Raw genomic sequence first — 12,097 nt, 5'->3', positions numbered from 1 at the left:
TTTCTATCCAAAAATGATGCAGAAAAATTCATCCATGCTTTTGTCACTTCTAGGTTAGACTACTGCAATGCTCTACTTTCCTGCTCCCCGGATAAAGCACTAAAACTGCTAGAACCCTGACTAGAACCAATTTTTTAAAAATCATATTACTCCAGTGCTAGCCTTCCTACACCGGCTTCCTATTAAGGCAAGGGCTGATTTCAAGGTTTTACTGCTAACCTACAAAGCATTACATGGGCTTGCTCCTACCCATCTTTCCGATTTGGTCCTGCCATACATACCTACACGTATGCTACGGTCACAAGACACAGGCCTCCTGCGGCGACCTCGTTGTTTTGGGTCGGCCCCTGGGACAAGATTGCATATCCAGGGTGGAGGTTCAAACAAAGGATCCGCTTCGGGAAAGACGTATTCCTGGTCGTAATGATGGTAAGTTGACATTGCTTTTATATCCAATAGTTCTTCCCGGCTGTATGTAATAACATTTCCTGGGCTAATAATGTAAGAAATAGTACATAAAAAAACAAATAACTGCCTAGTTTTCTAAGTACCTGAAGCGAGGCGACTATCTGTCAGCGTCATCTCATCTCAGTTACCAGCCTCAAATTGCAGCCAAAATAAATGCTTCAGAGTTCAAGTAACAGATATCAACATCAACTGTTCAGAGGAGACTGGGTAAAATCAGGCCTTCATGTTCGAAATTCTGCAAAGAAACCACTACTAAAGGACACCAATAAGAAGAAGAGAATTGCTTGGGCAAAGAAACACGAGCAATGGACACTAGACCGGTGGAAATCCAAATGTCCAAATGTGAGATTTTTGGTTCCAACCACCGTGTCTTTGTGAGACGCAGAGTAGGTGAACGGATGATCTTCGCATGTGATGGTTCCCACCATGAAGCATGGAGGAGGTGGTGTGATGATGCTTTGCTGATGACAATGTCTGTGATTTATTTAGAATTCAAGGCACACTTAGCCAGCATGGCTACCACATCATTCTGCAGCGATACGTCATCCTATCTGGTTAGTGCTTAGTGGGACTACCATTTGATTTTCAACAGGACAATGATCCAACACACCTCTAGGGTGTGTAAGGGATATTTGACCAAGGAGGAGAGAGATGGAGTCCTGCATCAGATGACGTGGCCTCCACAATCACCCTACCTCAACCCAATTGAGATGGTTTGGATCGCAGAGTGAAGGAAAAGCTCAACATATGTGGGAACTCCTTCAAGACTGTTGGGAAAGCATTCCAGGTGAAGCTGGTTGAGAGAATGCCAAGAGTGTGCACAGCTGTCATCAAGGCAAAGGGTGGCTACTTTTAAGAATCTCAAATATAAAATAACACTTTTTTGGTTACAACATTATTCCATACATGTTATTTCATAATTTTGATGTCTTCACTATTATTCTACAATGTAGAAAATAGTAAAAATAAAGAAAACCCTTGAAGAGTAGGAGTGCCCAAACTTTTGTCTGGTACTGTACGTGTAGGTGGTAGGGGTCCAATGTAAATAGTCCGGCTAGCCATTTGATTAACTGTTCACTAGTCCTATGGCTTGGGGGTAGAACCTGTTAAGGAGCCTTTTGGACCTAGACTTAGCACTCCAGTACCGCGTGCAGTTTAGTCGCAGAGAGAACACTTTATGACTAGGGTGGCTGGAGTCTTTTTGGAAACTAACCATTATTTCGTCCCTACATTATATCGGGATTGAACAAGTCACCCTCCCTAGGAGAGGGGGTGACCTTGACAATGAATTGTTAAAACTAGAAGCTGTCTGGATATTAATTTAAAGACCATTGCTACCTTCGGTCTCAACGTAGACTTTGATCTAAAGCCATTCTTGTGATTTTGCTACTCATTGTAAATGTTTGTGGGCCTATGTAGCCAAATTCTATCTATGATCGTATGCCATCCATTAATGTTTTTTTAATTGTTCTATTTATATCTGCAAATTAACCAATGACATCAAGCCATACCTAGCCATGATTAAAGACACCTGTGTGTCCCCTTTGAAACTATATAAAACTAGTGACTTGCAGTGTTTGTCATCATACCCTGATGAAGACAGCTTGTCTGTTGAAAGGTTGGTTATTAGGTTATTAAATTATTGCATCTGAGCTCCTAAAGTGTGCGTGTCCTTTTCTTTTCCACTTCGCTTGCCAGCACCTCGCCTAAACAGGTGCATCTTTCTTTCACCTCCACATGGCTGGAGTCTAACCATTATTAGGGCCTTCCTCTGACACCGCCTGGTATAGAGGTCCTGGACGGCAGGAAGCTTGGCTCCAGTGATGTTCTGGGCCATTTTGTGATCCAAAATGACTAGGTGTGTGGCTGTCTACCTTCATGCAGGAAGGTGAGGTCCTTCTTGATGACGGGGAACAGGGGGATGATGGGAGGCTGGAGGTTCTGGTTGTTGAGCACATTGCGATACTTGGCCATGTTCCTGGATGGATCAAACAGGTCTTGCAGGTCCCCGAACAGCTTCTCGTACTTACTGGGCAGCTTCTCCCACGTGCCCCGGAGTCTAGATACTGGGGCCAGGTTCAGACCACTGTTGGGGGGGGGGGGGGAGGACCACAGAAAGACAGCGAAGTTAGAATACTGATACAGTAGAGAAGGGGGCTATCTCTGGTTCCAGGCTTTTGTTCCAACCCCACACAAACATACCTGATTCAGCTAATTACAATTCAGTGGGCAGCTGTTCAGTATAATCAGGTATGCAAGATTATGTTTGGAGTGAAAGCCTGCATACCTAACTGCTGAATTTGGTGTAAAACTCTTCCAAATCTGATTAATCCATCTACATCACAACAATACAACATGGCCGCCGGGTCTCCTTTCGTACTCCTACTCTCCGACCTCACCTAATGATGGAGAACATGGAGTTGAAGTTCTTGCACTCTCTACAATGGAGAGCTATCTTGATGAAATGCTTGACCGTCTTCATGCGCTTGAGCTGGTTGGGCTCCCGGGTCACCTCCGACGCCACCCAGAAGGTCTCCTGGTTGATAATCTCCTCGAAGCGCTTGAGGCAAAACGAGCCCGTCTTGGACTTGAGCTTGAACAGGTCGTCGATGTACTCGGTGGGCTCGATGGCGCAGAAGAGTTCGAAGGCGCGCATGGAGAGCTGCGTGGCTACTTCCATGGTGGACAGCTGGAGGAGGGAGATCTGGCCTTCACGAAGGAGGTCCTGGGCGTCCTCGTCTGAACAGAGTGTCTCTGTCTCCATGTTGCTCTTCAGGTAGTATCTAGAGAAGAGCAGGGAGTTCCTTTACTATTCTCTCACATACACACAGGTATTCTATTGTACATAAATAAATGGTCTATCTCCATTTTGCTCCTCCAATAGAATCGTCTCAACACAAAGCACATATTTAAAATAGGTGTTTTTGTTGTTGGACTTACTCATCAAGTTGAGTAACTATTAACAAACACCTGATGTACTGTGACTTAAGTAAAAGTAGAAAAAGACAAGGTCTTTCATAAGAGGGGGTGATTAAGATAGGAATGGTAAGAAGAAAGTCAGCACAAGAGAAGGGGACTTTGCCATCTCTTGTATAACCTGTATAACAAATGTGATCAATAAAACCAGTACTTACCTGCCACTGAGCTGTATCCTGTCTGCCAGCTTGGACAGCTGCTCCGGGAGCCGGCGCTGCTTAATGACGCCTTCCGGTGTGATGGACACCTCACACAGGGAATAGGCTTCGGGCACTGCAGTCAGGGCAAACTCCCGGATGGCCTGGGCCACCACCTCTTTGGCCGTGGTGTCCTTACCGATCATGATGTATCGACTTTGCTGGTCTGCCTTGAACACCCGCAGCACCTGGTCTGACATGTCTGGATGGGGGGGGGATTAAATAGGAATTACCCACACAATTCTCATGTCAGAATTCAGCAATTTCATTGTGGACAGTCACATCATTCAAGTACCATTGCTTTTTTTATACCCAAGGTTAAACCATAATTCACCATACCACCCCAAAACACACCAAAATTAGAATGGGTCACTGCTAGCCACTTAACCTCGAAAAGGTTTACAGGATCAATTAGTTTCAAACTGTACTCCAAACATTTCAACAAAAATGTCAACAACTGATGTCTGCTAGAAGCCACGCTGACATGCTCAATGATCTACGGTGAGTTTGTGTAACTCATTTAGCCGACTAGAACTTTGAAAGACAGAGGGGCTGACTGACAGCATTGACAAGGACAAGGACACGTAACCCATTGAAACACACTGATTTGCAGGCTGCTGTTATCAAGACCAACAAGCCCAGACCATAACCACAATTAGAAAACATTAACCCTTAAGACCCCAGATTTAGAAACACCATAGGAAGCTTGTGAAAGAAACAGCAGGTTGGCTTTGCAAAGAGGACAAGCGTTGCGTGGGCAGAACAAAAGCAGACTGATACTCACTCGTCACGACTGGGGCTGAAGGAACACAAAGAGTATATGTGTGGGAGAACATTAAAACGTGGGTCAAACATCTGGCGAAGAATTTCCCCGGTTAGCAATGTATGAAAATAGACTGCCTCAAGAGAGATGACAGCCAAGTGGAGCTTATAGATGTGTAATGTTTATATTATTATAACATACGGTTGTACATTAAAAGGTTCAAAGAGGAGTGTGTCTGTTGGTCCTCACCAGGCTGGTTGTTGAAGTCCAGGATGCGGTGGTGGGACTGCAGCAGGTCAGGGTTGCTGGACGACAGGCTGCCGCTGACTGGCAGCGCGGCCGGAATCTGTTTGGACTGCTTCAGGCCCACGATGCTGTCGTCCTGCGACTGGCCCACGCCCACGTCGCTACGGAAACAGAGGGAGGGAGGGGTTGGAAAGTTCCACTGTCAGAGGATAGAGGGCAATGTTTTACAGTAAAGTATATCAGAAAGAGAGGTTACACTGCTCAATACATCAAATTACAATTTATTTTTCACATGCGCCAAATACAACTGGTGTAGACCTTACCATGAAATGCTTACTTACAAGCCCTTAACAATACAGTTAAGAAAATATTTACTACATTGTTTATTTTTTTTTAAATAACCGGCATTGTAAATAAGAATTTGTTCTTAACTGACTTGCCTAGTTTAATACATTTGTTATAAATAAATCTTCATAAGAGGTGACACTGCTCAACACATCATTAACACAACACAAAAAACATGAATAAGTCGAGCCTATTTTATTCCACACTCCGGTCCTCTAACATTGAAGCAACCTTTTCCATTGGTCTCTGACGTCTCTTACTTATATGGTTTTGGGGGCAGGATGCTGGTGAGCGTCTTGTCAAAGATCTTCTTGAGCTTGTTCCTTCCCCCCACCGTGTTGGCTTTGGCCTTCTTGCTGGCCTTCTCCAGGCTCATCACCTGCATTGAGGAGACGGGACACCATTACATTAGGCGTTAGGAATGTCTTTACTAAGATAAAACCAGGGACCTATTCATTAGGCCACACCACAGCTAAATGTTTTGCAACAAAAAAATAAAAACAAGCATTTCTGATTGGACAATGTCAGGTAGTACCTTTCTGTTTCAGTCCTTTTGGTGCCTAATGAATATGTCCTTGATAACATACACAAAGCATTATGGGTACTGTAGTCCATAACATCACCTGCTCAACATCCACCGCCAGGTCAGGAATGGAGTAGCGTGAGCCCTTCTTGATATCCCCGATCTTGGGCAGGTGTGCCGGGGCGCCATTCTTGCGGTCCACCTCGGGTGGCTCCTCACCCTCTGCCTCGTGGTCGTGCTCTGGTCGGGCAAGGAGCTCCTTGAACACTGGGTGGATGAAAGGGGGGGAAACGCTATCAACAAGGCAGGTCCTACAGGCCACTAGTTTTGTCGTACCTGGTCTATTGTTCAGTCGTGTGGTCAGGTGTCACAAAGAGGGACTTAAGAAAATTTACAATTGGCTCAGAACAGGGCAGCACGGCTGGCCCTTAAAAGTATACGGAGAGCTAACAATGATATGCATGTCAATCTCTCAGGGCTCAAAGGAGAGATTGACTTCGTCACTACTTGTTTTTGTAAGAAGTGTTGACAAGCTGAATGCACCGAGCGGTCTGTCTAAACTCCTAGCGCACAGCTCGGACACCCATGCATACCCCACAAGACATGTCACCAGAGGTCTCTTCACAATCCACAAGTCAAGAACAGACTATGGGAGGCGCACAGTACTACATAGAGCCATGGCTACATGGAACTCTATTCCACATCAAGAAACCAACGCAAGCAGTAGATTATGATGTAAAACACATAAAAATACACCTTATGGAACAGTGGGGACTGAAGAGACTCGCACAGGTACAGACACGCATACGCCCACAAACGCGAGCACACAAACTCTACACACACATTGCAATATTGCTTTATGATGGTATTATATATTTTGTATTGTAGATATGTAGTGGTGTAATAATGTTATATGATGTACAGTATTTTATCATTATGATTTGTGTGTAATGTAAGCATCTTAATGTGTTTGGACCCCAGGAAGAGTATCTGCTACCTTGGCAAGAACTAATGGTGATCCTTAATAATTACAAATACTGTGTGGAACATAAAATTGTTACTGTTACTTAGATTCTTCTATTAGTATTCAATTCATAGTTAGTCATAATAACTCTTACCTAAAAGATTAGTTTTCACAGAAATTGACAAGTGGGTGTTGTTCCTCAGGATCTCATTGGCTTTCGTGAGCTGGACATTCTCAAAGTTCTGCCCGTTCACCTCCAGAATCTGTTCAAAGACAAACAAAGATTCCATTACATATACATTAACATTACATACATTATCAGCCACTTCCTCAATCTTGTTAATTCATGCAGGTGTCAAATCCACAACTCTGATGATGTAAGCACCAAAACGCCAACCAACTGAGTGATGTGAACTCCTCTATGACACTCATACCATCCCCCCCTTCTCTTCTGTTCCCATCTCCCTAACCTCTACATTACTGGTCTCCATCCTCCTAACCTCTACATTACTAGTCTAAACACCCCCCCCTTCTCTTCTGTTCCCATCTCCCTAACCTCTACATTACTGGTCTCCATCCCCCCTTCTCTTCTGATCCCATCTCCCTAACCTCTACATTACTGGTCTCCACCCGCCCCTTCTCTTCTGTTCCCATCTCCCTAACCTCTACATTACTGGTCTCCATCCCCCCTTCTCTTCTCTTCTGTTCCCAATCTCCCTAACCTCTACATTACTGGTCTCCATCCCCCCTTCTCTTCTGTTCCCAATCTCCCTAACCTCTACATTACTGGTCTCCATCCCCCCTTCTCTTCTCTTCTGTTCCCAATCTCCCTAACCTCTACATTACGGGTCTCCATCTCCCTAACCTCTACATTACTGGTCTCCACCCCCCTTCTCTTCTGTTCCCATCTCCCTAACCTCTACATTACTGGTCTCCACCCCCCTTCTCTTCTGTACCCATCTCCCGAACCTCCACATTACTGGTCTCCATCTCCCTAACCTCTACATTACTGGTCTCCATCCCCCTTCTCTTCTGTACCCATCTCCAGAAACATCTACATTACTGGTCTCCATCTCCCTAACCTCTACATTCCTGGTCTCCACCCGCCCCTTCTCTTCCCATCTCCCTAACCTCTACATTACTGGTCTCCATCCCCCTTCTCTTCTGTACCCATCTCCAGAAACATCTACATTACTGGTCTCCATCCCCCCTTCTCTTCTCTTCTGTTCCCAATCTCCCTAACCTCTACATTACTGGTCTCCATCCCCCCTTCTCTTCTGTTCCCAATCTCCCTAACCTCTATATTACTGGTCTCCATCCCCCCTTCTCTTCTCTTCTGTTCCCAATCTCCCTAACCTCTACATTACTGGTCTCCACCCCCCTTCTCTTCTGTTCCCATCTCCCTAACCTCTACATTAGTGGTCTCCACCCCCATTCTCTTCTGTTGCCATCTCCCTAACCTCTACATTACTGGTCTCCGCCCCCCTTCTCTTCTGTTCCCATCTCCCTAACCACTACATTACTGGTCTCCGCCCCCCTTCTCTTCTATTCCCATCTCCCTAACCTCTACATTACTGGTCTCCACCCCCCTTCTCTTCTGTACCCATCTCCCGAACCTCCACATTACTGGTCTCCATCTCCCTAACCTCTACATTACTGGTCTCCATCCCCCTTCTCTTCTGTACCAATCTCCAGAAACATCTACATTACTGGTCTCCATCTCCCTAACCTCTACATTACTGGTCTCCATCCCCCTTCTCTTCTGTACCCATCTCCAGAAACATCTACATTACTGGTCTCAATCTCCCTAACCTCTACATTCCTGGTCTCCACCCGCCCTTTCTCTTCCCATCTCCCTAACCTCTACATTACTGGTCTCCATCCCCCTTCTCTTCTGTACCCATCTCCAGAAACATCTACATTACTGGTCTCCATCTCCCTAACCTCCACATTACTGGTCTCCATCCGCCTAACCTCCACATTACTGGTCTCCACCTGCCCCTTCTCTTCCCCTCTCCCTAACCTCGACATTACTGGTCTCCACCCGCCCCTTCTCTTCTGTTCCCATCTCCCTAACCTCTACATTACTGGTCTCCATCCCCCCTTCTCTTCTGTTCCCATCTCCCTAACCTCCACATTACTGGTCTCCATCTCCCTAACCTCCACATTACTGGTCTCCATCTCCCTAACCTCCACATTACTGGTCTCCATCTCCCTAACCTCCACATTACTGGTCTCCATCTCCCTAACCTCCACATTACTGGTCTCCATCTCCCTAACCTCCACATTACTGGTCTCCATCTCCCTAACCTCCACATTACTGGTCTCCATCTCCCTAACCTCCACATTACTGGTCTCCATCTCCCTAACCTCCACATTACTGGTCTCCATCTCCCTAACCTCCACATTACTGGTCTCCATCTCCCTAACCTCCACATTACTGGTCTCCATCTCCCTAACCTCCACATTACTGGTCTCCATCTCCCTAACCTCCACATTACTGGTCTCCATCTCCCTATCCTCCACATTACTGGTCTCCATCTCCCTATCCTCCACATTACTGGTCTCCATCTCCCTATCCTCCACATTACTGGTCTCCATCTCCCTATCCTCCACATTACTGGTCTCCATCTCCCTAACCTCCACATTACTGGTCTCCATCTCCCTAACCTCCACATTACTGGTCTCCATCTCCCTAACCTCCACATTACTGGTCTCCATCTCCCTAACCTCCACATTACTGGTCTCCATCTCCCTAACCTCTACATTACTGGTCTCCATCCGCCTAACCTCCACATTACTGGTCTCCATCCCCCTTTCCCTCCCATCTCCTTAACACTACTGGTCTCCATTTCCTGTTAGCTGCCTTATGAAAGCTGCTAACTTGTCATGAGAGGGGAAGGACTTCTTGTTTACACATGAGCCTGCCACTGAGTTTTCCTCTGAGTGATCCAAATGCCCTCTGGGTAAACCAGGAAGTGAATGGTGATCTCTCTATGAGGGGCCTTCCTCTGCAGTCATTACCACAGTGCTGATGGGGAAAATCAGGTCTAATGGCCGTTTCTGGGTCAGCACTTAAAGAAACACTGGTCATAGGTTCGGCAAAAATGTCTCGTTAAGATGAAAAGGGGAGTGAGATTTATAAGAGTATTTTAACTATTGTGTTAGAGCCACTCATTGAGAAGGTTAGACAGGAGTATTGCAAGAGTAAACATACTTTGCAAGATGTTATGGTTCACATTTCCTTTGGGAGGCAGCTGCAAGAAAGAGTTTAAGTTTATGCCAAAACAAAGCACAGCCAAGCAGGGTTTTCAAGCTGGCATCCTGGATTTACACCTGCATTGCTTGCTGTTTGGGGTTTTAGGCTGGGTTTCTGTACAGCACTTTGAGATATCAGCTGATGTACGAAGGGCTATATAAATAATTTTGATTTGATTTGATTTGATTTAACGTAGGATCTTTGCCACCCTTGGGGCAAAGTATGAAAAATCACCAGTGAGCAAACTAGTGAATCAGCACATCGTGGTAGCTGTCTGATGCGTGTTGAGCTTTCTGATGCAAAACATGGTGGCATCAATCAGGTGGGCGCTACACTGCTAGGGGATGAGGGAAGTTTCCCATCCTTTCTATGTAATGCATTTTGAACATGTGAAAAAAGGCAATGTAAAGAATATCATTCTCGTTACTTCACCTGGTCTCCTCGTTTAAGGCCGGCCTCCGCGGCCTTGCTTCCAGGCTCCACGCTGTCGATGAAGATGCGGAAGCCCTTCTCGGAGCCCCCCAGCAGGGTGAAGGCTAGCGGGGCCTCCCTGGATGGCTTGGTCAGTGTCACTAGTCGCAGTTTGGCTTTAGCAGCGCAGGCAATGTTTAACAGTCTAAGGTGGCCATACATTTTCTGTAAAGGAAAACTATGTTTAGTACCGGTATATTGCTCAATTCAGAGTTTGTGTTCAATTTTTGTAACTCAACTTTGTTACTATGTGGAATGAAATTAAAATTATAAATGAAATAATCTTTAGCATTTTAAATAGTGAAATGAGGGCAAATTAGGAGTAATGTTGAAACTGGACATGAAACACGCTGTAATGTTGAAACTAGATATGAAACACGCTGTAATGTTGAAACTGGACATGAAACACGCTGTAATGTTGAAACTAGATATGAAACACGCTGTAATGTTGAAACTGGACATGAAACATGCTGTAATGTTGAAACTAGATATGAAACACGCTGTAATGTTGAAACTGGACATGAAACCTGCTGTAATGTTGAAACTAGATATGAAACATGCTGTAATGTTGAAACTGGACATGAAACCCGCTGTAATGTTGAAACTGGATATGAAACCCGCTGTAATGTTGAAACTAGATATGAAACATGCTGTAATGTTGAAACTGGACATGAAACATGCTGTAATGTTGAAAATGGACATGAAACACGCTGTAATGTTGAAACTAGATATGAAACATGCTGTAATGTTGAAACTGGACATGAAACATGCTGTAATGTTGAAACTGGACATGAAACCCGCTGTAATGTTGAAACTAGATATGAAACATGCTGTAATGTTGAAACTAGATATGAAACACGCTGTAATGTTGAAACTGGACATGAAACATGCTGTAATGTTGAAACTAGATATGAAACACGCTGTAATGTTGAAACTGGACATGAAACCCGCTGTAATGTTGAAACTAGACATGAAACCCGCTGTAATGTTGAAACTAGATATGAAACATGCTGTAATGTTGAAACTGGACATGAAACACGGTGTAATGTTGAAACTGGACATGAAACACGCTGTAATGTTGAAACTAGACATGAAACACGCTGTAATGTTGAAACTAGATATGAAACACGCTGTAATGTTGAAACTAGATATGAAACACGCTGTAATGTTGAAACTGGACATGAAACATGCTGTAATGTTGAAACTGGACATGAAACCCGCTGTAATGTTGAAACTAGACATGAAACCCGCTGTAATGTTGAAACTAGATATGAAACCCGCTGTAATGTTGAAACTGGACATGAAACCCGCTGTAATGTTGAAACTAGATATGAAACACGCTGTAATGTTGAAACTGGACATGAAACACGTTGTAATGTTGAAACTGGCCATTAAACACGTTGTAATGTTGAAACTAGATATGAAACACGCTGTAATGTTGAAACTGGACATGAAACACGTTGTAATGTTGAAACTGGGCATGACACCTGCTGTAATGTTGAAACTAGATATGAAACACGGTGTAATGTTGAAACTAGATATGAAACCCGCTATAATGTTGAAACTGGACATAAAACATGCTGTAATGTTTAAACTAGATATGAAACATGCTATGCTTAACTGAGACACGGACCTCTCTCTCCAGATTGTTTTCAAACTCTTCAAGAAAGTGAGTCATTGCAGGGTCGCCTTCAAAGTCATTGAAGTGATTGTTCACCCACAGCAAGACTACCCGTGTAACCTGGGGATGCAAGAAGAAAGTCAGATTCATTCAAAGTAAAAAATAAGTGGATGGGCATGGGCTTGGATTGAATGTTAGCTTGTTATATACATTTATTCACATGTAGTTCTGTGTGTGTGTGTGTGTGTGTGTGTGTGTGTGTGT

The 12,097-nt window shown here is 44.5% G+C and overlaps 1 protein-coding gene across 16 annotated transcripts in view; it reads right to left on the bottom strand.

Moving 5' to 3' along the window:
* Nucleotides 1-12,097, bottom strand: part of LOC109864853 (rap guanine nucleotide exchange factor 2) — a 144,339-nt gene that overhangs the window by 17,514 nt on the left and 114,728 nt on the right. For 8 of the 16 annotated variants that reach the window (XM_031797183.1, XM_031797192.1, XM_031797187.1 and 5 more), the window contains 10 exons: nt 11,834-11,953; nt 10,174-10,377; nt 6,637-6,745; nt 5,619-5,785; nt 5,256-5,374; nt 4,654-4,811; nt 4,426-4,440; nt 3,603-3,843; nt 2,868-3,251; nt 2,343-2,554 (listed from right to left, as the gene is read on the bottom strand). In XM_031797183.1, coding sequence (XP_031653043.1) covers nt 2,343-2,554; nt 2,868-3,251; nt 3,603-3,843; nt 4,426-4,440; nt 4,654-4,811; nt 5,256-5,374; nt 5,619-5,785; nt 6,637-6,745; nt 10,174-10,377; nt 11,834-11,953 — 1,729 coding nt within the window. Of the gene's footprint in view, nt 1-2,342; nt 2,555-2,867; nt 3,252-3,598; nt 3,844-4,425; nt 4,441-4,653; nt 4,812-5,255; nt 5,375-5,618; nt 5,786-6,636; nt 6,746-10,173; nt 10,378-11,833; nt 11,954-12,097 lie in introns of those variants that run through there. The other 8 variants (XM_031797188.1, XM_031797191.1, XM_031797197.1 and 5 more) reach the window with 4 other exon arrangements.

The sequence above is a fragment of the Oncorhynchus kisutch genome, linkage group LG19 (genome assembly GCF_002021735.2).
Source record: "Oncorhynchus kisutch isolate 150728-3 linkage group LG19, Okis_V2, whole genome shotgun sequence".
NCBI classification, from domain to species: domain Eukaryota; kingdom Metazoa; phylum Chordata; class Actinopteri; order Salmoniformes; family Salmonidae; genus Oncorhynchus; species Oncorhynchus kisutch.
This window is presented reverse-complemented; position numbering and strand designations above follow the sequence as displayed.